Genomic DNA, 25,392 nt, shown 5'->3' with positions numbered 1-25,392 from the left:
TGTATTAGTGTCCACCAATGTTATTGTCAAATATACCTAAATCTCTTATTCCACTAATTATAATTAAAACTTGATATTTGCTACATGTTTGGGATATGCTAGCTGGCACATTGTTTCAGTTTTGCTTTTAAAAATTAATATTGAAATGGGTTCATAATATTTGGCTTTATATTTCTTTAATGAATACCAACTTCATTTTATTATTATAGATTGATATTCTCTATCAGTGAGCTATATAAAGTGCTTCTAGTATTTTTAATGGAATAGCAAAGGTAAAATACTATAGACAATTGAAAATAGAATGGAGTTTGGCCACAGTATTGGATAGTAAAGGCACTGAACCTTTGGACAAATATAAGTTGAAGAAGGCGTGTATAAACAGATATTTCTGTCTTATAAACCTCTTTAAATTTCTCTGAATTTTTTATTAGGCTTTTCCCCTAAGCTACTATTCAATTGTGAAAGTACATTTTCATAAAACCTTTTTTAAATCAGTGTTGCTGATTTGAGGAAGGGGAAAGAGTTTTCCTATTTCTCTCTCTCTCTCTCTCTCTTTTATTTTTTTCCTGCATGAGAAGAAAGTGTTCAGATCATCTTTTTATATAATGAAAACAAATAACTGTTCCCAGGAGAATTAGAAAGCAAAGAAGAGGCTTTGTTTGACTTGTCTGTGATAAGGCACTTTGGAGCTTTGTTTTTTGTGAGTTGAAGAAAGAGATGTACACAACACTTCAACCCTTCTATTATGACAGTTTATACTTCCTATGCAGCTTATTTAACTCAAATGCCTGGGAAATAGACACAATCACCACCTTACGGAATGCTACTTAACTTTAAATGTTCCCTATAGAATAGAAACCCACTTCATCAAAATTTATCTCAGTTTCTCAGGAATTATTTCATCTGTAGGCTCCTGAATATTCCTGTGCAATTTAAAAATTCAACCCAAGATTGCTTAGAAATAACTGTGATATAAAAAGAGAGAAAAAATTCCCACACTAAGGGAGTTTGTGCACAAGAATTCCTATGAAAGAGCTGTGTCCTATGCCATGTACACTTTAATCATTCACTCTTTCAGCTGTTATCAATTTAAAACCAATGAAACCCCCACACTGAGTCCATTTGAGCAGTCAATTTTAATATCTCGAGGCATCTGTAGTTATTCTGAATTGGCTGCAAAAGCAGAACTAACAAGTTAAGCTCTAACCATAAGTCGACATCAGGCTGGTAAACCATACATCAAACACAGACAGTTAGTCAATACTCCAGTATGAAAAACCAACTAGCATTTTTAAGAAGAGCAATATATTCATAATATGTTTGGCAGTCTGGTTTGCATTGCTTCCTTGATGGCTGCACATTTAACTTTCTAGTCAACAGGGTGCTTCTCACACGGGCAAAGCAACATGTTTGAGGGAAAACTGGTCAGTCTTCTGATTTGTGGGTAATATTTTTAAGTGAGAATAAAAGGGATGGAGGAATGTGCCTTTGGTGAGTAAAAATCTAGAAACTATCCTCGTGGTTGCTTTTTATAAGAGAACTCTTTCAACCATATGTTCTGGATCTTTGAGCACAGTCCCTACTTCAAATATTATGTCATTGTCAGGCCATGTGTCTCAATGTTGTGTTTGGAAAATATGGTTGCTTGAAATACCTCTTTCCCTCCCAGGAATGACTCCATGACAGGGTTGTTTTCTCCCATAGAGAGAAGAAGACGATGAAGAAGGAGGAGTATTCAAACAAGATCAAGGCAGTCATCACTTCAATCAAATCATTTCCAAATTTCGGGGGCTGGGGGCCCTTGGGCCAGTGGGAGTGAAGGGTGTTTATGACATATAGCTGCCTATTCCCAGAACTCTTTTATGTACTTTTATTTTATCTTCAAAAAGAAAGAACATATTAAAGGGAAATATCTAAGGAGAAATAATGCTACATAAAGTTTATGTTTTCAGATCTGTTGCCCCAGAAAATGCTTTGATAAAACACACTTAGAGCAATATAGTCAATTTCAAAGAAAAGTTGGGAGATATACCTCTCCACATTGCAATTTGACTAACACTGAAGGACCACCAATTATGATTACACAAATTCTGATATGGCCCGTTTCCTCCTTCCCGCAGAGAAAAATAGAAAATGCTGGAATAGCACTTTTGTAACATGGAGTTATTTTTCTGATGACTAAATTTTACAGAGGCTGGTTAAATTTCAATGTCACTAATCAGGTAGGGTAACAAGTCAAAAGGGAGAGATTTTTTTTTTCCAATGTCGAACAAAATTTGTCCCCCCCAAATAAAATGATACAATTCTTTTTTTCTTTATCTAGGGAATTTGTGGAATATTATTGATTTAGAACAGACACAAACTTGTGGGGAATTATTTGTAAGCCAAACTTTCAGTGATACTAAAGAAAAAAAAAAAGGCACTATCTTAATGTTAGGATATGTCAAAATTAATTGTCGATATTACTATTTCCTATGCTTGTAGCAGTCCATACATCTGCTGACTGTGGACCTTGATGTGGAGATAGTGTTTATGAGAGCTCTGATATGCACTGTCTTTAGAGACACATTCAATGTACACAGAATAGGAACTCTCAAATCCCAGTCATATCATGAGTGAGAAAGGAGTGGGACCTCTTTTCTCAGGAACTACGGAAAATTCAACACATCTCACTCAACACAAAAAATTCAACACAATTCAACAAATGCTCACACGTGAAACATTTATTCATACATTTGTTCAAATTATCAATCTCCAGGTCAGGATGAAATGCTGTTTTCCTCCCCCTCCATTATCTACCTTACCACAGAATGAAATCCCCAGCTAGTACTTTGTGTAAGCAGAATTATAAAAACTGCAAAGGAGAAAATGAATAGCGAGCACTGGCTTTGGGTACAGTTCACAGGGTCTACAGATGCCCTGCAAAGCTATTATAATAAGAACGAAGCTGACGAACCTTCGGCTGCATGTGAAGCTAGGTTTAGGAGTCATAAGGGAACTATGTGGTAGGAGAACACCTGCTGGAGAACAGCAGGGTATCAATAATAAATGCTAACCTTTAAAAAAAAGTGGGGGGGAATTCTTGTGAACACTGATGAGGGCCCTACATTTTTTCTTCTCTTTAGGTGGTTTCATGGAGGAAAGATTTAGGATGTGAATAGAGGATTGTTTCAATCCTCTATTGGTGGTCATAGACCACCTCTCCAGAGGGCAGCAGCCTCCTGACACAAGAAGGAAATATCACATTAGCCTAACATTTGGTCATCTGCAACTAGTTGAGGATATGCCTCAGACAGCATATAAACTTCTGCTGGTGCAATCTCAGGGATAAAAGGGAGGTTGTGTATCTTTTCTACAATCTACACCCACACACAATTTGAGTTTGAGCACAGGGTACACTTAAAACATGGTATAGATTCATATTATGAAACAAACCTGTCTCTACCTATTATTGTTTCCTTACTGGTGTTCGTGCTCTCTTTCTTCTTATTTTATAGAAGCGTGTCCGTCCTCATACTGGAAAGCTTAGAGACAATACTTCAAACTGGCACTGGGATTAGCCTAACTGTACAGGGTATACCAAAAACTCGGCCATCTTTTAAGGATAGATACTCCAGGAAATCAACAAAACCAGCATCTATTTCCAGAGCAAAATTTAACATGGGTTTTAGAGGTCATTGGCTAAAAACAAAATGTCAATATGCTGGTTTCGAATCAATGAGGTCTTATTCCCAGCATTTAGGACAGGTATTACCAGTCATCCAATAAATTTTAGGGTGAAAGCCGGATATTATCTGGCATTTTATTTTAGTAAAATAAAAAGAAATATCTCGAGGACTTTACTCAAAGGGAAAGAAATGTAATTTAAAGGAAGGAAACGGTATTATTATTATTATTATTGTTATTTGCAAATACACTGAAAGTAATAGGTTATACCAGGAAATTATTGGTAAAACCATTCTGTAGATACTAAAAATCAAGTATTTATAAGTTACCCTTTCAAATATTATATTCTAACTAATGCTTGTGTAAAAAAGTTCTCTCTTCAGATGCAAGTAAGTTCTTGAACCAAAGAGAAACCAGTTTATTATATTCTTCTGGCTTATTCTTTTTTTCTCCTTACTTAATTCACTCCCATTTCTGGACCTCATTTTTCTCTTGTTGCTCTAAAGCTATTCTGCTTTTAATATCTCATAAGACCTGGATCATTTCCTCCCTGGATAGCAAGCTTTTAAAAGACATGGGCTTAACCTGCTACCCAGGTGCATTTTTTTCCTCAACATTTGCCATCTTTCATGGTGACCTGTATTTTATTATTGAACAAAAGCTAGCTATGCAGTACTCTATTACCAACACATTTGCTCCCAAGAGCCTTTAAATAACAGAAACTGCCTGGGAACTATAAATGGAAAAGGAACTGGGAAGCTTATAGGCCAAGATAAAGAAGCTTAAGGTTGGCTGTTAATTTTGGCTAATATTAAATCATGACATAGCTCACTCGTAAGGATCACAGTTCAATTATGAACCATAAAAAAGTTTAAAGAAAAGAAGATTTACAAGATATTTTTAAGCACATTAGTGCATATTGTGGAAGTTGTGAGAGTATTTGAGGCCCAAGCAATGATAGACCCATGCCCCGGTACATAAATTCAAAAGCAATTGTTCTCAGATTAACACTGATCAAGTGGCAAAGTTGAAACATATCTCTACTCAAAGGTATATTGCAGTGTTGCTCATATATGTTTTGCTTAAATTAATAATGTGATGGGTAGGTTACTCTGTCACACATCAGTTCTTACAAATTATTTTAAAAATACTTTCCTCTTAACTCAATGACTTTGCTATTCATAAACATGGCTGTTGAAAGCTTAGGGCTGATAACTGATTTGCAATTTGAATGGCAAATCTTTCTTTACTTCTCTGAATGTAATTGACATATTTTACAAAAGTACTATAATTTCAAAGACATTATTTTCTCATATGATGGAAACCTTAAACAATTAGTTGTGTCTGTGTGGGTAATTACTTAAATGTTCCAGCAATTAGATGACACTATGTAAATGGGTGTAGCTAGGAAATATAATGAGCTCATGCCCACTTATGTGTAAAGAGTACTATGATAAAAACTACCAAAAAGATAAATAAGAGCCAACTGCAAATTATCTATGTACTTTCCTTGAAGTAAGTGAGTTCCTGCTGCCTTTCCCTTATACTTGCCTGGATTAATTTCTGAAATTTTAAAGGAACACTTTGGAGAATGGTATCCTGCACTACTCTGGTCATAATGTGCTCCACATACTTATGTGAGAAAAGAAAGAAGAGAGAAAGAAAGGAAGAGGTAGAGAGATAAACAGAAGGGAGGAAAGATGGAAAAAGAGAAGGAAGGAACATAGGAAGGAAGGAAGAAAGGAAGTTGCTAAATGGTTAAAATAAGCCGGGCTCCGTGCAAGGTTCTTTGCATTTAGCATTTCATTTAAATTTTCTAATGTAATTTCATAAATGAAAAAGTAAATAACCAAATATTAAGTTATATAGCTGGTAAGTGGCAAAATCCAGCTTTAAACCTAAAGCCTAGTCAAATTCTAAAGCTGCTTTTAAAAAAACTCAATTTTCTTAATTGTAAAGTGAAGTTGAAATTTTTCTGTCATCATAAAAATCTATAAAAATTAATTCAATTTATGAAGCATATATAAGGTTTTCTGTATCTTTTAGAAATATTCGTTGTTTAAGGCAGGTGTGACTCCTTACAGGTCACCACACAGTAGGACCCTATCTTTGACAAGCTCTACCCACGTATGAAGAGCTTTAGCTAGTCTTTGTGAAGCCTCCTTCTGTAATAAGAATGGACAGCCATTGCTCATCAGACATTTGAGGCAAATCACTAATGTTATAGAAAGAAGTAGACAAATACATGGAAGAAAGCAACTTAGATGAAAATGATTCAAAGAATTGAAGATAATTTTAATTTATATTCTTAAATAAGTTAGAAAAGATATAACCCATTTTCTATTTTCTTACTTATTCATTTAATTCATATGTATTGAATGCTAAGTGACATCCTCACTATTAGGTATGGAAGTAGAATGGTCAACAAAGTTTTTGCCCTTGTGGCATGTGAAAGAGTGAAATATGCCAAAACAAACAGAGCATAAGAAAGGCGTCTAAAAAATTGGAAATGTAATTTGTAAAGTTAAAATAAATAAATGTAAAAACAAAGGGATAAAATTGAGAATTCTTTGAAATATGAGAAAAGTCATATCTGATGATCTAATGCTCATATCAAAAAGATCCCAAAAGAAGAAACAGAGAAAACTGATGGGAGCAACTTATTAACATAATGATAAAGAGAAAACATTGCAGAGCTGAAGAGAATCACAATTCTTCAAGTTGAGTGCCAAGCAGAATACATCTTAAAAATTCTGCCAACAATATACATTATCTTGATTATGAGATGCAAAACAGAGATAAAAAAAAAATCCCAATGATACTAAGAGAAAAAAAAAATCAAGTTAATAAGAGTAAGGATGGAAACTGCAACTCTGTATTCTAGAGGCAATGGCATTTTATGCCCAACTAAACTATTGATCAATTGTGAGGACATACTGAAGATATTTTTAGACAGTCAAGGTCTCATGTTTTCTAAATGAGTTACTGAACTGTTACATAATAATAAAAGGAATTAAAGCAATAAAGACAAGTCATGGGATTTAGAAGGCAGTGAATACAACTAAAAAAATCAGTGAAAGGAAATCACAGGGTCATAAGGGTCAAGCCTGGAAAGCAACTAATCCAAATTGGTGTAAGATGATGGAAGAACTTTAGAAAATACTCTGGGGAAAAAAAGCAAGGAGTTGCAGACTAGAATACACAGACTGTTTGAGATAATTAAATCCTTAATGACATAAAAGCCCAGAAAGCAAGAAAAAAATTGAAACCGGGGGGAAAAAAATCTGTATGAGAAATTCACAATCAAATAATATATCCAGCTGAAAGTTAGCATGATTATAAGCAGATGATGGATCATAGACTTTAAAAATAAGAATATCATTTATGTAACCCATAAGGCATAGCACTTGACCCATGGATATTTTAAGCCAATCTGGCATATTCTTTGGCCAAAGATTGCATACTATTTACAAGATCAATATAAAGTGTATGCTGATGAGTAATTTTTTTTTCACATTTAGATGCAAAATATGGGGGGTGGGATAGAGGACTCGATTGTGGTTGTGAAACAGCATAAACATACTAATATGACCTTCAAATGGAAAAGAAAGGAGAATCTTTTTTTACCATGATGAAGGGGCATTACTCCTTGAGGGTCACAGAAGTCATATTTTAAGAACAGAGAAAGAAGTCTAATACATGAAATTGTAGTAAACAACCTTAAATAATCATAATCTTATGAAAGCTGATTTGTGGTTTTTAACTTTTAGAATCAACTATAAATAAGTTATAATTATAGAAACCAGTGAAATAATATAAAATTTCCTGATGCAGAAGTAAAGATTACACTAGCAATGGCAGAGAAGATGAGAGGGGAGGAGGGCACTATATTTCTCATGTCAATGGAGGTGGTAAGTCTCAATCTTCTGTGGTTAATAGAACAATAAATAGAGTTTTAATTATATTGGATGTTTCAGAGAAAGCCAATGGAAACAGCCAGACCAGCTACATTTGACTGTGAGTATTTGGAGAGGAAAAGGTCCAGGTAGATGAGGTCTGGTGTAATTGAGTTGAATTTATGCCTATTGTAAAAGAAATCTAAGGTAATATCTAAGCTTGATAAATCAAGACACTATAATATTAAAAATAAGGAAAATATTGATAAAAACAAACTAACCTATACCTCATATAACAATAACATATGATACGGAGGCAACCACCAGAAGAACTACAAATACAGTGGGTGCCAAAAAAATGTATACACATTTTAAGAAAGGAAAAAAAAATGTATTGATATTACACTGACGATAACTACTTTAAGCCCCTCTTGTAATTGCAGAAGTCAAATGTGACTTGTATTCATCTTTTGTTATCGGTATATATTGAATATTACAATTTTAGCACAGTTTATTCCTTTATTAAAATGTGTATACTTTTTTTGGCACCCCCTGTAGAAATACTTCCAAATGGTGCCCCATAAGGAGAAAAACTGGGATGAGGCAGGAAAGCACTATTTTTCATCATAACTTCTGCAGGCATTCTATTTAACCTTTAAACAGGTGGGATTTTTTTTTTTTTTATCATATACTGATAGAAGTAATCCAGCATTGTTATCAATTTCTACTAATAGCATCCAGTATAGTTTCGTCCATATTAAGATGAAAGAAACTACTTTCTAAACATAGAACCCTTTCTAAGACTATCATTTAATATAAGGAAATACTAGTTGCTCCCCAAAACAAACAAACAAACAAACAAACAAACAATTGTTATCTTTTCTAAAACTTGCATTGCTAAGTGTTTTCTGTTCTTGAATGTCAGTGCTGTTATTTGAAAGATTACATAAAGTAGTTTGGCTGATGCTAAAGAGGTATTGCTTCAGTTCCAAAAACAAGTAGAGAATATGTACAAACACACCTACCACCCTAAAATGTACCTTCTCACCTGTAATTTACATATTAAACTGATTAGAGTTTTGGTTCCAACCAGATGCTCAATGCGGTTAACTCATATATTTAAAAAGCACTAGCCAGTCCCTCCTTGGCAAATGTGGAAGTAGTTGGAGAAATTGAAGTCTTTTCAGAAACTACGCCTGCAATGATTGCTATACTAACCTGAGGTATTATGATTCCTATTGGGTGATCATTCAGAATTATCTGCTGACTCTTTTCTGTCATCAGAATGTACCCTTCTCATTGGTCATATTAAAGAAATTCTAAAATGCAGCCCCATCAAGTGAATGTTTCCAGGTCTAGATTTGAGCCAATGAACTCACATATTGGCCAGATCTCCATGAGCCCAAAAAACAGTTTTAAAGAAAGGATTTGTTACTGAGTTTAGCCTGTGTGATATCGGGACAATTCTCTTTTCACATGAAGTACTTTGTGGATATTGCTGGGTTGGGCATAATAAAGTCAATAAAACAAAGCACAGCCCTCTTGCCCCACAATGAATGCACAATAAAGGCTGGCTGAATGCAAAGCTCAGACCTCTCAATGTGTTGGTAATATTACAGGAAAGACTAAACACGGAGAAGTGGCTGTAGCCCTGCAAAGCCCCTCCCAGGTATCAGGAAGCACACTTGTAGGAACCAAACTACCATGCACACCTTTGCTGAACCTTGGTAATGGAGGCTCTTATTCCAGATCTGAATGATTAGGCAGTTTAAGAATTTGATACATAGTCTTTAGGCAAATGCACCGCAGAACAATTTAAAAGGCCATTATCCCTCTTTCTAAATAATTTTCCTTGAAAGAGTTAAGTCATTTTACTTGGAGAAATTGACCATGTAACCATTAATCATTAATTTACTTTATACAATTTTTGTGTAGCCTATCAAAAAACCCTGATTTCATTACTTTTTCTAAGTCTTTGCCTCAGATATGCCAAGAAAATAGACTTAAAGTACTAAATTTTACTAGGCCTGTATTTTTAAAAAGTTGGTTTAATGTGTTTTACTCATAAAACAGATCAGTAAAAGCCTTAAAAATTCACAGTTAAAACTGAAACAAGCCCAAGAAGCAACTATATTTGCATAACTTGATCTGTATTTGGGAGAAAATTCCACCGAAGACAACAATGGCAGCTTATCAAATCAGAATTTCACATAGATTCTCCATAGTCCTACCAATGAATACTGACTCATGGTCAGCTATGGTGACAATTTGATGGTGCTCTAAGATAGGAAATGTATACAGAGGAGTGTGTGCAGTAGTTCCGTTATAGCAATGTGAACACTACATTAGGCATCCAGTTCCTCTGCTGCTTTCTGAGACCAACTCTAGAGCCCTCTAGTTATTAATTCTGTAGCATTTTGATTGGGGGCAGATCCTGCCACTGAATTAAAAACCTTTTCATTTTGCCAGCATCATGAAAAATTTGGGCTTTATCACAGATTGGGACTGTTTGAGCTATTAATCTGGCTTTATATATTTTTTTCAAGATGGCAGGTGACCTGTGACTGGATCCTATCTAAGCAAGTGATAATCTGTGGGATGAATTCTAAGATAGAGTTGAACGTATTACTATGTTATTATATGTAATTGAATCGATAGAGGTTCAAATACTATCTGTGGCACTGAAAAGAATGTTTTCTGAGAGTAAAATCTGAGATAAGCTCTATTTGGAGTAGGTGCTAGTTCTACCCCCAAATGCTTACATTGTCAGAATTTTCCACTCTATTTAATGATACGTATGCTCATGCTTCATAAAATTTCATCTTTCACAATTGGTTCAAAATGCCGGATGATTTTTGTATGTTCACCTGTTTCAAAATGGACTGAAGTTGATAGGGTCAAATAGTCGTTGTAAATTATTTAAATAATTCACATATTAAGTATTACTGAAAATATTAAAATCAGCTTTGCCCTGTTCCTGAGAAATGATCATATATTATTACCTTACCTTTTGATTTCTGTAAGAATCAGTATTCCAACTTTGTTCTCAGAGTTTACTTTAGAAATGTATTTTAGCCCATTTTCAAAGTTTTTCTTATATTTAATTCTGAAAATATACTCATCAGTTAGAAAATTAGAAAAACAGGGAGAATATGGATTTGATGCATGTTTTCTTGGTTAGGAAAAGAATATATTTTGCCTGTGTGATCTATAAGGAGATTTTCAGTTACAGAATCTACTGTATCACTGGTTCCAGCTATCCATCCATCCTTTCATATATCTGGCAGATTAACAGTAACAACAAAAGTATAAATAATAATATTAATAACAGTGGACATTTATTGAATATTTATGTTCCAGAAACCCTGTTCAATGCTTTACATGAATTATCTCATGTATTTCTCTCAGCAGCCTCTCAGTGGGGGGTATAAGTATTCCCATTTAACAGATGCATTATCTGAGGCTCAGAGAGATCATAACTCATCCAATGTCATTATGAGTGAGTGGTAGAACCAAGGTCCAAATTCCAATTAGTCTAATGCCAGAGTCTGTATTTTTCTATTCTGGTGGCTAGGTTGCTCTAGAATATTTTATTATTTACTTTAGATATATTTGCAAAGGTACCTCTTTATTTCAGATTAAATTCAGCTCTCAGTCCTCCTGCTCTTAAACCCCTAAGTTTTCATGATACTAGTTTGTCTACGAGTTTCTTCCTGGCACTTCTTTCTAGCACTTACTTCATGACTAGGGTGATCCAACAACTTACTAACCAAACCAGGACATTTCTGAGAGTATGCAGGGACAATAGGTAAAAGCCGAATTGTCCAGACACATGGAGATATGAGGGCATTCTGATGGGCCACCAGGATATCTCTTCTCTGCTCCTGGTACAGAGCCCTGATACTCTCAGGGAAAAAACAGATATTTTTTGTAATAATCCTCTGATGCAACCTTTATTTCCTCAGTAGTAGTTTTCTGGAGAACTATTTTTTTCTCTCTAATGAAGAACACTTAATAAGCAGCCTAAAAAGAATAAAATATTCTAATATTCATTTAGAGTTGAATAGCTACAGACACAGAAGCACATTCATTTATAACAGTTACAGTAAAAACATAAAATGTCCTGTACCTTTAATAAGTCCTTTTTCTTGCAGAGTTTTCAGGGAAGGTCTTCGGGTAATAAACTTCTTTAGTCTGCTTTTAACCCGGTTTTTGTCGCTTGTATCGGAAGCACTATGATGCAGTCTGAACACTGGAGATTAAAAAAAGAAAGTCAGAGGCTTTCAGTAAATTTCTCCTTTATGATTATTACTTTATGCTAATATGAATAGAAAACAGTTGTTATGGAACTACAACCTGAATTAATAGTGTAGGCCCTTCTGCTTAGACAGGGCATGTGAGTAAAAATTTGCCCATATGAAAACATTAGCTCTGCTGCAACGTGAATGTGCAATGAGAACGTGGTTAGCTCCATATAGTCACAATTTACTTTCACTTTTATTCCCTCATATTTAACATAGCAACCTTTCTCTGGGCAGGTGCACCTATCTGTATCGATGCACAAAATTATGGTCAAAGAAAAACTCATAAACTAAGAGGAAAAACACTTTAGAATTGTTCATTTCAATTGATTATGACTATATACTGCCTGTAGGTAATTCAGGCATTTTCAAAGGGCCTGCTTGCCCAAATCATTTTGTCAATCTTATTTTTGATCTTAACCCAAAGTGATTTTTTTTGGAAGCAAATAATTCTTCTTCTTCTTATTGATGTGAAATTACCACCAGTTCTAGGGGACATTCTGAAACACAAATTTGTCTCAGACTTTTTCTGTGTTCATCATTCCCCTATCCTCAGCTTCCTACCCTCTCTTTTATCTTCAAAACTAGGTATGTGTCAAATTCATTCCTGAACAAATATTTGCTAAATGTCCACTGATAATCAGACTTCATGCTAAAGGCTATGAATTCAATAATGAACATAACACTTAAGGTCTGGACCTTCATTAGCATAGAGTCAAAATACATTCAAGGTATCTTATTATGAATGACTGATAGGAATGTATTTTCTCTGGAAGATACAAATCTTAACTGGGCCCTCCATTGTCTTATCACAATTATTAAGATAACGTGAGGATTTGGGGGTACTTTGCAAGGTACACAGAACCTCTTTTCCTCTCAAATTATATCTTAGAATAAGCCAATAATTCAATAGGGTTAATAATGATATATCTAAAATGCACTGAAATCTTAGTATGTGCTTGGCACTCTCCTAAATATCTACCATGATTTAACTTCATTCTACTGCAATGTAAACTACATGTGGGTAGGGATTTTTATCTACTTTTGTAAATGTTTTATACTAACGTGGCCCTAATATAATATCTCACATATTGTTTAGCATACAGAAATTCAATCAATATTTGTTGAAATAATTCTCACCGTGACTTTTTGAGGTACATAACATAATTCTACCTATTTTAGAAATGAAGAACCTGAAGCAAAGAGGTGAAGTAACTTGTCCAACGTCAAGTCCAGATATAAGGCCAGCTTCACAGAATTTTCACTGGTATTCTAATTTATTGGAGTATTGGTGAAATAATGGAAGGGGAAGGGAAATAAAATATCAGGAGCTCAGTTACACATTTAAAGTGGAAATATTTCAATCAACTAAATTTTTTAAGTAGCTGTTGGGTGCAAAAATTTTTGCTAAGTCCTAGTTGTAGGGAAGCTAGACTTGAGCCATCCTGTGCCCTCCTGAGGAACTCAGGAGCAAAAAGAGAAAGAGAGACTTAGGAAAGAGCTGCAGCTGGAAAAAAAGAAATTGTCTGAAATAAGAAGTTTTGAAGTCAAATGTTCCTAGTGGGGTCTCCAAGGAACCCTCAAAAATGCCTAAGGGAAACTGCTTTAAAAAGTCTGCCTGGCTCAGAGTGTGAGAAGCCTTCTGACAACTGGTCAAATAAGGACATTTTTGCATCTTCTTTCTCCTGGCTTTGACCACAAAGATGTTGAAAACTTGTGTTAGCAAGACGGGGAATTGGGTGGAAGTGTAAGACTAAGAAAAGAAAGAAGAAAACATCCTGCCTTCCTCCTACCTAGGTGAAGGGTGGAATTTTAATTTTAAATTAGTTTCAAAGTTTTGGTTATCACATGGGATTATACTCTATTAAATAATGAATTAAGACAATATATGCCACTTAAAAGGACCATAATATTTTATATTACCTCAGAGCAGAGTTGTCAACCTTGGCACTATTGGCATTTGAGGGCAGACAGTTATTTTAAGTATGCACGTATATACGTATGTGTGCATAGGATGTCCTGTGCAGGAGGAGCAGGATATTGAGGAGCCTCTCTAGCCTCTACCCATAACATGAAAGTTGCACCTCCTCTTTAGTTGTGACCATGAAAAATGTCTCCGGACATTGCAATATATCTCCTGGGGGGAGAGAGGGGACAAACTGTTCCCTGTTGAGAATCACTGTCTTGAACTGAAGGGAAAAGTTACAGGACCTGCTTAAGTTCTCATTTATTGGTGGTGGAAAGTCTACTCACACACTGAGAAAATGTAAAGGAACTGAAAGTAAAAAACTATATAAGTAAAATTATTTAAATAATCTATCTCTCCATAAATATATATCATGTATATGCTACATCATACACACACACACACACACACACACACACACACACACAGATATACATATCTGACCTATCATCTATTTGCTATCTAGTTTTTAAATGAATTGGTTATAAAAGTACAACCACTGTCATGTAAGGTGGGTCAATAGATCTTGAAAAGGTTGGGAATCACTTCTGTAGATGAGAGCTTCCCAACTATTGTGCCTGACAGACGGGTTATACAGGGTGACAGTTATGGATGCTATAGGGGTTCAGAATGAGCCACCCCAAGATGTGCCTCATGAGCATGTGGATTATTTTGAGCTAAAGGCAACCTAAACCCTGTGTGTTCAAAAGAGACTTCTGCTCCTCCCTTAAATATCAAGAAGAGTTGAAATTAGGAGCCTGGCCGACGATAAGAATTACCACGATCAATGATGTTTGACCTGCCTACATGGCAGGGAAAACTACTCATTTCTGAACATGTGCTCTCCCAGCAATGACCTTCTGAAACCCCAAGGTGCATCACCTCATCCTTAGCTCAGAATGTCTTGTGTACCCATGTTCCCTCTCTGTCTCTGAAGCTCTAATGTATGTGGGGCTTCTGACTCTCTCATGCATGTGGGGTTCCCATACATACGTATATAATTAAATTCGGTCATTTCCATTTGCTAACATGTCTCATGTCTATTTGATTATTAGACCAGTCAAAAGAACCTTGGGGTTAGAGGAAAGTTTCTTCCTCTCCACAATACCCTCAGTACTCAGGGTAACTGAGCAGGACCACAGCAGTCTGAGCCCCTGGGGCAGTTGCTGTTGGTTATGAATAGTTTTATCTGTTCACTCCAGTGGGCTCCTCAAATACTATCATTTTCTATATGTACCTGAACTTCAGATGGTTTGAGAATCACTGTTTTAATCCGTGGTATCCAATACAGAAGCCACTCCAGGCTATTGAGCACTTGAAAGGCAGCTTGTGCCATAGGTTGAAATAATAATGTTTTAGGTATTTTTCTTGTTGTTGTTAAATAAAATATATTACGAAATATAATATGTGATTAAAACTTATTTCTTGTTATTTCTTAAAATGTGGCTACTAGAAGATCTTAAACTATACATGTGACTCACATTATATTTTTGGATAGTGCTGTTAGATTATAAAAAAAATAGATATACGCTGACCAACTACTACATACATGGCAGTGCTAGATTTAACTGTCATGGGTAAAACTGCATATGTCTTGTGTAATTATAATACAGCAGGATTGGATTAAGAGTATAAACTACAAGAGACTAAGGGATCTTAGAGGAGGAATTGACCTCACATCATTTTGGAGATACAGCAAGTTCCATTAGGAACAATTGGTTTTTCAGGACCATGAATATCAGGCATTAACTGATTCAAAATCGTATGACTGGAAGAGTCATTCTGAGAATCTAAGTACACTGTACTTGCATGATATACTATCAGTTTCCATGTGGATCCAGTCATTGCCATAACCACCAGTTGTATCTGATCTGCTTCAACTGATAACTGTATTAAAGCCCCATGGGTCTGATTTCTAGTACTGGAGGATGGAGGAACACTTACATCTTTTAGAAAAAAATTGTCTCAGAGTAATTTTGGTCTCAAGTCTGCCTTTGAAATGATGTGGAATAATCAATCTACATTTTCACAGGTTACCAAAGGTATTATTTTCTATTTCTGTCTCACCTCAAAATCTTTTCATTTTTCCATGACAGAATGCCAAGAAATATAAGGCCAAAGAAGGTATTTTTTTTTCTGTCATTTTGGAAGTAGTAAAAATGATGTCATTAGGAAGTACTTTGCAAATTAAAACACATACACACAGTATAAATGCGAGATTAGGAAAATAATTATATAGTGAGTTATGTCTTTTTGGAACCCCTTAGGGACTGTGATTATAGTATTCTTAATTAGAGAGATATATATGTATAGTATATTGTTTTCAATACCACCATCTGGCTCCACATATGAGAAATGTGTGTAAGGTGTATTGGTTTTTCAAAGAAAATGAAAATATATTTTTAAATGCTTTATCTTGTTTCCTTCTCATACACACTGAGAAACTAGCAGAGACTTGGATAACATTACACAGTTTTTATCATAGCCAAACTCTCCAAAGTTGCCTCTAACGACGACTTTCTTGAAGACAGACTAGAGCGTCAACTTACATTTCCTAATGCCATAAAATCATCGTCCTCAGATGACAAGTCAAATTACAAGGTTTCTGCCATCATTCATTGTGCTCATTTTGTTCTAAGATGAGTGATGCAGAAGTTAAAATCAATAGATGACTATAAAATATGGCACACTTTTTATTAACCAAATAACTTGGAAGCACTAGAAATACAAAATAAAAATGGAAAAAGCGCATGGGTATAAAGCGAAGCCCGTCGCTTGGTCCCTGAGAACAGCACTAAAAGTATTTGAATATGGTGGTTTCATCTGATTTTAACAGCCAAACTTATAAAACAGTTTACACTTTTCTGTTGTCAAGGGAGAAAAACTTGCCAAATGGTTCGTTTTAAGTAAATACAACATAACCAATTAAGGAAAGCAAAATTTAAACACATGCCTATGATAATCAGGACATAGTTTGCTTCTGATTTCACTACTGATTTGAACAGAATAGTGTTCCTGCCATTTTCCCACAGCACCCAAGTGACCCCACACATACTTTTAGAAACTTGTAATCACACAGTGCAAATAAAAGGACACTTTACTGGAAAATACACAGTGTGGTACAATAATCCATCATTTATGAAAAATAGAATTCAGCCTTTTCTTTTTCCTCAGAGATTCAACTACTTTTTGAGGGTAAAGCCTACTGCAATTTAAAGATTTATGTTAAGCCAATGAGCAGTTTTTTTCGTTCCCATTTAAACTTTTTTATTCAAAAATGAAAAAAGACTAAAGAGATACAGGCTTAAATTCTAAAGCATTTAATCTGATTTGCAGGAGAATCACTCTTAATTCTACATGTTTTCACCTCCCCAAAAAAGAAAAATTAACCTGAATTGGATTAACTTTCCAGGTATTCTAGAATTTACTTTTCTTTATGCTTTCCTCTTCCCCTCCCCCAATTGATGGGTGATCTTTTCTTTCAAGTGCAAACAACTAGAATATTTTTCAAAGCCTAAGAATTTTGAATAACAATGTGCAATTTAAGTCTCAATACACACAGGCTGAAGGCATTATCCTTAAGCACCGGTTGAAAGATTTAATTGGTGTTAAAGCTGCACACACCAGAGAGTAGTTAGAATCTTGGGCTTTTTAGGATAATCTTCAATAAATATCATTACATATGAGAAAAGACATTAGCTCAACACAAGTTTTATACCTGACACAGACATCATGATGTTAAGTCCACCTCCAGAGGTAGGAATGTTTATTGTGGTGGGTGCCCATTGTATATTTATTTTCCAACTTCAGTAATGGGAGCGGGAAGAAACACAATTTGGATTACGAACATTCACTACCATTGTGTTAAAGGATGGGAACCACAAAAGAAAACCCTCAAATCTTCCAGAATCCAACGGTTTGGATAATATGATCCAGAATTGTGCATTTGCCAGAATTTTTCTTGCTGTGGACCTTATGTTGAAATATCCCCGTTTCCTGCCAAACTGCTGTTCTCGCGGTATTCCCTTGTTACATGTTGTTGTTGTTATTATTATTATTATTTTAATTTGGAAGTGCTGGGAGAGCTAATGTTTCAGAAATGCTGCTAAAGGAAAGTAGAGAAATGCTTACACAAACGACTTTCTAGGCTACATGTCAGTTTTTTGGTGAGGTTTTACATAGGGGTCAACATCAGGTGTAGACAGAGAGTTTTCTTAGCAGCTAAGAGCTCCCCATATTTCAAGTCTAGGAGGATGTTTAGGGTAAAGTTGGCTATAGTTTTTTAGTGCAATCATCTTACCACACTGCAGTGTCCGGAGAGGGAGATCCAAAAAGAAATGATGAAATAAGGTTATATCAGGTTCCTAATCCCCAGAGATTCCCAAACACTTCTCAAACCATCACATGGATTACATAACAAAGCACTGAGTTGTCTCCACTCATATTTTCCAAACGACCTTCTTGTATTCTGAATTACCCTGTTGCACCATTTTCTAAATTAGTGAAATAAGAGCACCATACCCAAAATTGATTGAAAAGAGAAAGAACGTTTATTAAATTTCTTTTCAGCCGCCTGCCCGATTCCTTTCCAGGGCATACACACTTGTGCTAATTCATGAGGCTGTAATAAATACTGCTCTGCCCTCTCCAGCATGTGGTTTTAGAGCTTGCAAAACTTTGCACATAACTCCCTGTGTCACAGTGGGCAGAAAGGGTAAGTTTGGGCTTAATGTACTGTTGGTCATTTAATACCTCTTTTTTTTTTTTTTTTTCACATGCTCATTGTAAATAGAAGTCATAATTTCAACCCCCAACTTACCGCCTGAGAAACTAAGTTATTGAAACTTTAAGTGACTTAACTTGAAACATAAATCACAATTAAATCTGGAAATAATTGGAAGAGGGAATGCAGGGCATTTTAACAGCAGTGCTTTGTTTTAACCACTTAATTCCCACTTAGACATTGCAGAAATACAAAATAAATGATCAGTTTGAAACAGAAGGGTATGCAGACATGATCTACCCAATGATTCATATTTACGCTACCTACCCATTTAAAGAGAAGTGAGAGTTCATACAATGAAAAATGTTTACTTTTAGACTAAATTATCTTTAAATAGTCAAATCTAACCACATTTTTACATTTACAGTGTCAATAAAGAGCTGGCAGTTTATTGTCATGTTCCTGTCATTCAGCCATAGGGAAATTTCATGATTGCTTTTCCAAGAAATACATGGATCCCTGTGTTCTACCTCTAATGTATTCATCTATAATGTAAATTCTTCATTGTCTTTTCATAAACAGGCTTAATAATTTTATTTTGCTGATATATCTTAGGGTGTGTCTATATTGATAATGCATTTTTACAGTATGAGTTGGTGTTGTGTTTACTCTCTTTAGAGCATTTAACATAGCTTTGCGTTAGTTAATGAATAACTTCCACAATGGTTATAATGATGACAATGACGATGATGATTATGACAATTTCAGTACTATAGCGCAAATATTGAGTAACATCACAAATGTAATTTTCCTTTAATTGTAAGTCTGTTTTCTTTTTGTGAGACTGAGTAGAAAAAGATCTTTACATCAAAGGGTATGAAAATACCACGTATTTTAAAAAAAGAAAGAAAAAGAGAAAATAAACCTAAAAAGCAAAAATCTATGTTGTCTACAGAGATATATGATGACATTTTTTCCTGAAACAGAATCAGATACAGCATAAGATGTGGAGTAAAGATTCGGATCATCAAGATATCTTCTGTTGACTAGATATTTTATCTTGGCTCCTTATGACTTGATATAGTGTCAGTAAGAATTTGTCACTTGAGAGCTGTTCAAAATTTTGATAAATTTGCTAATAAAGTAAGTGGTTCCTGAGCTAAGGCAGTAGTTTATTTTGAAAGTGAAATTACTAAAAACAGAAAAAAAAATAACATAGAATATCAATCCAGACAAAGGGCACCATGTAATAGAAATATGTTTTCCATGAGGAAAGATTGTATATTAAACACAGGAATGGGTTCTCTCCTGGTGATAGAAAACAGGCCACAGCCAAATTAAATGAGAAGAGCCGCTCTTACAGATCAATGTGAGTAGCAGTCCAAGACAAAAAAAGAAAAGAAAATAGTAGAGTTGTAGGCGTGGCAATTCCACCATAGAGGTAAGAACATGGCAAGATTCTTGGAAATTAACATCTAGATTTCAGTGAAAAAAGAAAAAAGTTAAGTTGGAGAATAAAATCATATTCATCTTTAAGAGTATCAGACAATTTCAATGCTGATTTTACATACCAAGTCAGATACTATGTGTCGCAGTGTTTGAATTTGGTGGGTGGTATTTAAATCGTCTCTCCATCTCCATGTAGACATAAATAGAGAGAGCTACCACTACATTTGTGTGTGTGTGTGTGTGTGTGTGTGTGTGTGTGTGTATTTGCTTGTACCTGTGTGAAAATGTGTGTACAGATACCATATTTTAAGTGGGTATGGAAGGGAGTAATATATGATAGCTTTGAAGCTTTTTCTTTAATTTCTAAACTCCTGGCCCTATGTGTAATCAAGAATATGCTAAAATGTATCCCTAATTTTCAAACATAAAATTTGAACCAAGTCAGAAAAAATATATAGTACAAGCATAGTTTGAGAAATGTCTTAGGCCAGATAATTGATATTTCAGAGGAAGTGGTGGAGTAAAGTGTTTGTTTAGATTGTACAATCTACATATTGTAATTATATATATATATACACATATAATTACATACAATAACGTGTATGTATGTGTGTGTCTGTGTAGTTTGCTTCTTGTAAAGCAGTCTCAATTTTCACTTTGACTAGCCAATCTGATAATTTTGACATCACATATATTATTAATAATGACTAATGATTTTAGAGTACTTGTGATGTGACAAGGAACTATACTAAGACTGTTACATCTCATTTAATCTACATAATCATTAAATGTGGTAAATTCTCTTATTGCTGTCCATTCTACAGATTAGGAATCTGAGGTTCAGAGAGGTTAAGCCATGTAGTTAGTAAGCGGCAGAGACAGCCATCAAATGTAGGGCTGTCTGATTCTGAGCCCATGGGAACTCCTAACCTGACCCACTGCCTTCCTCTGTTTGGCAATATGTCAGATTTCTAAGGACATAAAGAGATGGCAAAAGCCTCCCACTGTAGGCAAGTACTTTCAGCCGAAGGTCTTAAATCATCTGTTTTACCTGAACAGCGACTGAAATAACTCTAGGTGGTGTCTATCACTGTAGACTTAAAAGGGAAAATGAGTTGCATTAGGTGAGATTAGTGGTTCAGGACAGCAACAGAATCGATGGCTAAATACTCTCTGGATTGCCAGTCAGAAAAGCTGAAGATGCATCTGAGTCTCACAGAGTCATAACTGCCATGAACACAAATTGAGCTCTTCTGCTACTGGGCAGAAGGCAAATATGAGAATCATTCACCGTGTTCCAGGTGGCTGTATGTAGCAAGACAAGTGTGAATATAGAGTAGAGATGTAGGGTGAGGACTGGGGCTCCCTTTTAAGCAACACTGGCTATCGACCTACCCAGATTTCTGTTTCTTAGTCTTCTTCTTGACTCCTGGCATCATACAATCTTTTTCAAAGACAGACAGATGCACACTTGCCCACAATAATATAAGCACATACATTCACATCTACAAACTCTTTAGCTCTTCTCTCAGCTAACCCAGGAAGTCTCATTCATCTCTATGCCCAACCACAGAGTCTGCTTCTTTTATTTCTGGTTGCTTCATAGGAGTGAGAGTTCAAGATCAGCATTTAGGGGGAAAGTCGATAAGAATCACTAATATATGGACTCCTTCCAACAACTAATGCAGTTCCTTCAAAAAATGTGCATTTCTTTCTCATGCATTCTATCTCTCTTTTGAATACTACACGTTTTGGATTTTGAATTGCAAGTCTGTCAGTTATCAGTGGTGTGATCTTATTCAAGCAATATAAATTCTTCATGCCTCTATTTTCTAATCTGTTATAGGGGGCTGACAGTATACAGACCAAGAATTGTTGTGTAAATTAAATGCTTGACATATGCAAAACACCCACACAAAATCTAGTGACTAATAAGCTTTTGATAAAAGCTAACAGTTATTATGAATTGTGAGGGTATAATAGATGCCCTGTATCACAGTCATGATCGTAATAATCAGTAAGTAAACAGAGTAGGTGGTATGAAAAGTGCTTTCCTCACTCTCCATCCTAGTGCCTCTCGTTTTTTCAACATTTACTGGGGATTTACTATGTATCTGGTGTTGTTAGATTATTCCCTTATCTGTTGCATAAATTAACTATATATTAACTTATATAAAATTAAATAATATTAACATATATTAAAATTTTAATTGATTGCTATTTAGTTCTCTGAAAAAAAGAGATATACAACCCCAAGAGTTTATCTGTGATTAATTTCTGCCAGGTAGAGTGTATTTCAAGACTTTGAACATGTGTTGAAATCATTGGGTTTTGAAGAACTATCCATTAAAGACTTTCTGAACTGTGACAATGGATATTGACAGTGCTTGTCAGACTAAACCACTATTGATTGGTTCACATCATGTGTATAGCAAAACCAATTTCTTTCAAGTGCTTCTTCCTAACTGAAATACATTATTGCAGCCTTCCTCTCTGTTTATTATAACACCCAAGCTCATTGCATGTAACACATCTAGCAAAAAGGTTTCACAATGAAGGAAGCAGCAAACTGCAACACAGAGAAGTGAGGGCACTTAGCAATCCAAATACTCTTGTACTGTAAGTCGTTATTCCTTTGCAAAATATCGATCCCTTTCAGAGTCTTACTTTTATTTTACCATCCTCTTGATTATGGAAAGATCATGGACTAACAGAGCTTTGCTATTGTTTAATGATCCTGCGATGCTCATGGTTTCCATCCCTCAATGAAACTATTTTAAGTACCGTGTGTATGTTTAAGCGGCAGGACAGAAAATGTTTATGCTGAGTCACTGCTCCCCTGCCCACAAACATACACAGACACACACACACACACACACACACACGATTGTGACTTTTTCTAAACTTTATAGTGTTTTCTCCAGTGAGTGACTCAGGCCAACTTTGGCCATACACTACATATTGTACCGTTTTGTTATTAATTTGAATTTGCATTGTGTCTTTCTTCTCAAGAGGGTACATTTCTTATTGAGAAAATGCTTTTACATGACAAAAGCAGTTCTCATAATACCCCGAGTGGGAAGAATTCCAGATTAATTTTTTAAAAAAATATTATTATTAAACAAAACCTAAAAACATACCTTCCACAAGTACTGACTGATTGTAGCTTGTGCTTTCTGCAGTGTACTAGGAGCATGCCAGAGCCCAAAGAAACTTCAGTCCTAGTTTTTACCCTTTAAGAAGCTCACAGTTTACTGTACGCTAATAGCTGGGGACAGCAGGGCATTTCTAAATTCTGAGGATAATTCTCAGGGTATCCCTAAAATTGCTACCCCTTTAAAAATGATCTTTATAGCTTACATGAGTCACTGGGATGATAAAACAGGAGAGACTAGTTAATTCTACAAATGCTTTAATTAAATCTGGTATGGCGATGCCAGCTTCTTTCCCATTCTAGGCATGCCTAGAAATTTAAAGAAAAAAAATGCTTTGAAGGCTGGCAAATGCTACATGAGCAAAATGTATCATTCTTCAAAGCCCCTTCTTACATGACAGTTCCAAGTTTACTTGAAAGTTCTAGACTAGGATTTCTCCCCAGATAAGGATTCCTTTGACTCTTGCGTCCTGCTTCACACTACGGCCCAGGAGAATGGCTGCACCCAGCACCCTGGGCTGTGCCTTTCCTCTGGCTTTGCCCGTGGGCCGTGGCCTTCTCACCCCTACATTCTCTAGCTCTGAGACAGGCTTCTGGCCTGGGGCCCATTCTCTTGGCACTCCCCATAGGGGTCACTCTGTCCAGAAGAACAGTTGGTTGTCAGAGTAGCAGCCTCTCATGCTTTTTTCAGGACATTGGAGATCGGGAAATGTCAGGCCAGAGACAGTTAGCTTCTCACAAAATAGTTTTATTGGGACAGAACCCTCTATTAGAGGCCTCCGTTTGACATAAGCTTCAAGTTGTTTGCTCCAAAATGTGCGTGCACAACACTGAGATCCTCCTCCCACAGGAAATGTATTGAAAATGCACAGGGTGTGCTGAGCAGATCTGCGGACACAGGATGTAGTCTATGCTAAGTTATCAGGGATAGTGGAGCGGTTTGTCTTCACAAACGCTGATAGACAGCTGCAGTTTGCAGCTGGCAGTGAGTTTATGCTCCCTAAACAAGGATTTAGCTGGAGCCCCATGAATACTTGGCTCCATCGCAATAATCATAATTCATAACATACATTTCTAAAGAAGGGGAAAAAACTAGGAAAAGACGCAGAAAGATCCATATTAGTCTGATACTTGATGTGGCCAGGATATAGGCTGTTTCATTTGTTGTCCATTTTGAATCTATCTGGGATCCTTTATTGAGATGGTCGTTGCCATATTTATGACGAATGAAACTGCTTCCTGCTTTCCGGCCACACCTTCAGATTAACTCTTCCTTCCATTACAAAATAGTGATGGGAGATTTACTCTCTGCCAAAAAACAATTATTATCCCAAATATCGTATTTCTTTTCATAAATGACTTAATTATAATCAAATTGCCAAGCTTTTTCTCATTTTTGACCATCAGATAACCCCATTCTTGGGCACAGTTCATGTTGGAGTCACAGAAACATGAAATATTAATATTTAATCTAGCATGAACTTGAGGGAACACAGAGTAAATGCTCCTTACTTTTGAGATGAGGAAAAAGATACCCAAATTGTTTAAGTCACTTGCCTAAGGCCACATATTAAGAAGCAGCATCAAAATTCAACCCAAATTTCTCAACTACCATTTCCAGGTATTTCTCAGCATAGCCTATGTGTCTCTAATCCCAGATTTATTTTCACTAGAAAAACTGTACCTAAATTCAGAAGAATGTTCCAGAGGGGCCAGTTCTTCTGCTCTAGGCATGTACTACTGGCCCAATTCTTCTAGTAACCCGGAATTTTACATCGATTCTAAATGCAGTCGTTGTCATCAATTAATTCTGTTTTATTCTAAATATTTAGAATCAGAGAATTGTGAACTGAATATGGAAATATATTTAAATTTATATGCATAATTATCCATACTAATATTTAAAAAAATACATGCCCCAAGGGGGTAAATTACAGTAGCCTTCCTTTTGACATGTAGCAATGCTAAGTGTTTTGCTATTACCCTTTTCTTTAACTTTTGGTAACTTGAAATCTGTAATAGATTATTATTATTTGGGATTTTGAGCATTCCCTTTCCCTGGAGGCAGAGGATCCTATTGCCAATTGTCAAGACACTCCCCCAGACAGATGTCATTGCTGGATATCCTTTCCATGTGTTTTGGCCTAAACTAGAAGAGAATAGAGAGAATTGAGCTACAAATGGGAAAATGAATTTTGCTAAGTTTCAACCTCTCTGAAATTTGAAATTTTGGATTA

The 25,392-nt window shown here is 35.6% G+C and overlaps 1 protein-coding gene across 1 annotated transcript in view; it reads right to left on the bottom strand.

Annotated features, from left to right (window-relative positions):
• Positions 1-25,392, bottom strand: part of ARHGAP15 (Rho GTPase activating protein 15) — a 620,551-nt gene that overhangs the window by 251,195 nt on the left and 343,964 nt on the right. The window contains exon 9 of the mRNA XM_019735910.2: positions 11,692-11,814. Within this exon, the coding sequence (XP_019591469.1) occupies positions 11,692-11,814 (123 nt within the window). The remainder of the gene's footprint in view (positions 1-11,691; positions 11,815-25,392) is intronic.

Source organism: Rhinolophus sinicus, linkage group LG01 (assembly GCF_036562045.2).
Source record: "Rhinolophus sinicus isolate RSC01 linkage group LG01, ASM3656204v1, whole genome shotgun sequence".
In the NCBI taxonomy this organism is placed as follows: domain Eukaryota; kingdom Metazoa; phylum Chordata; class Mammalia; order Chiroptera; family Rhinolophidae; genus Rhinolophus; species Rhinolophus sinicus.
This window is presented reverse-complemented; position numbering and strand designations above follow the sequence as displayed.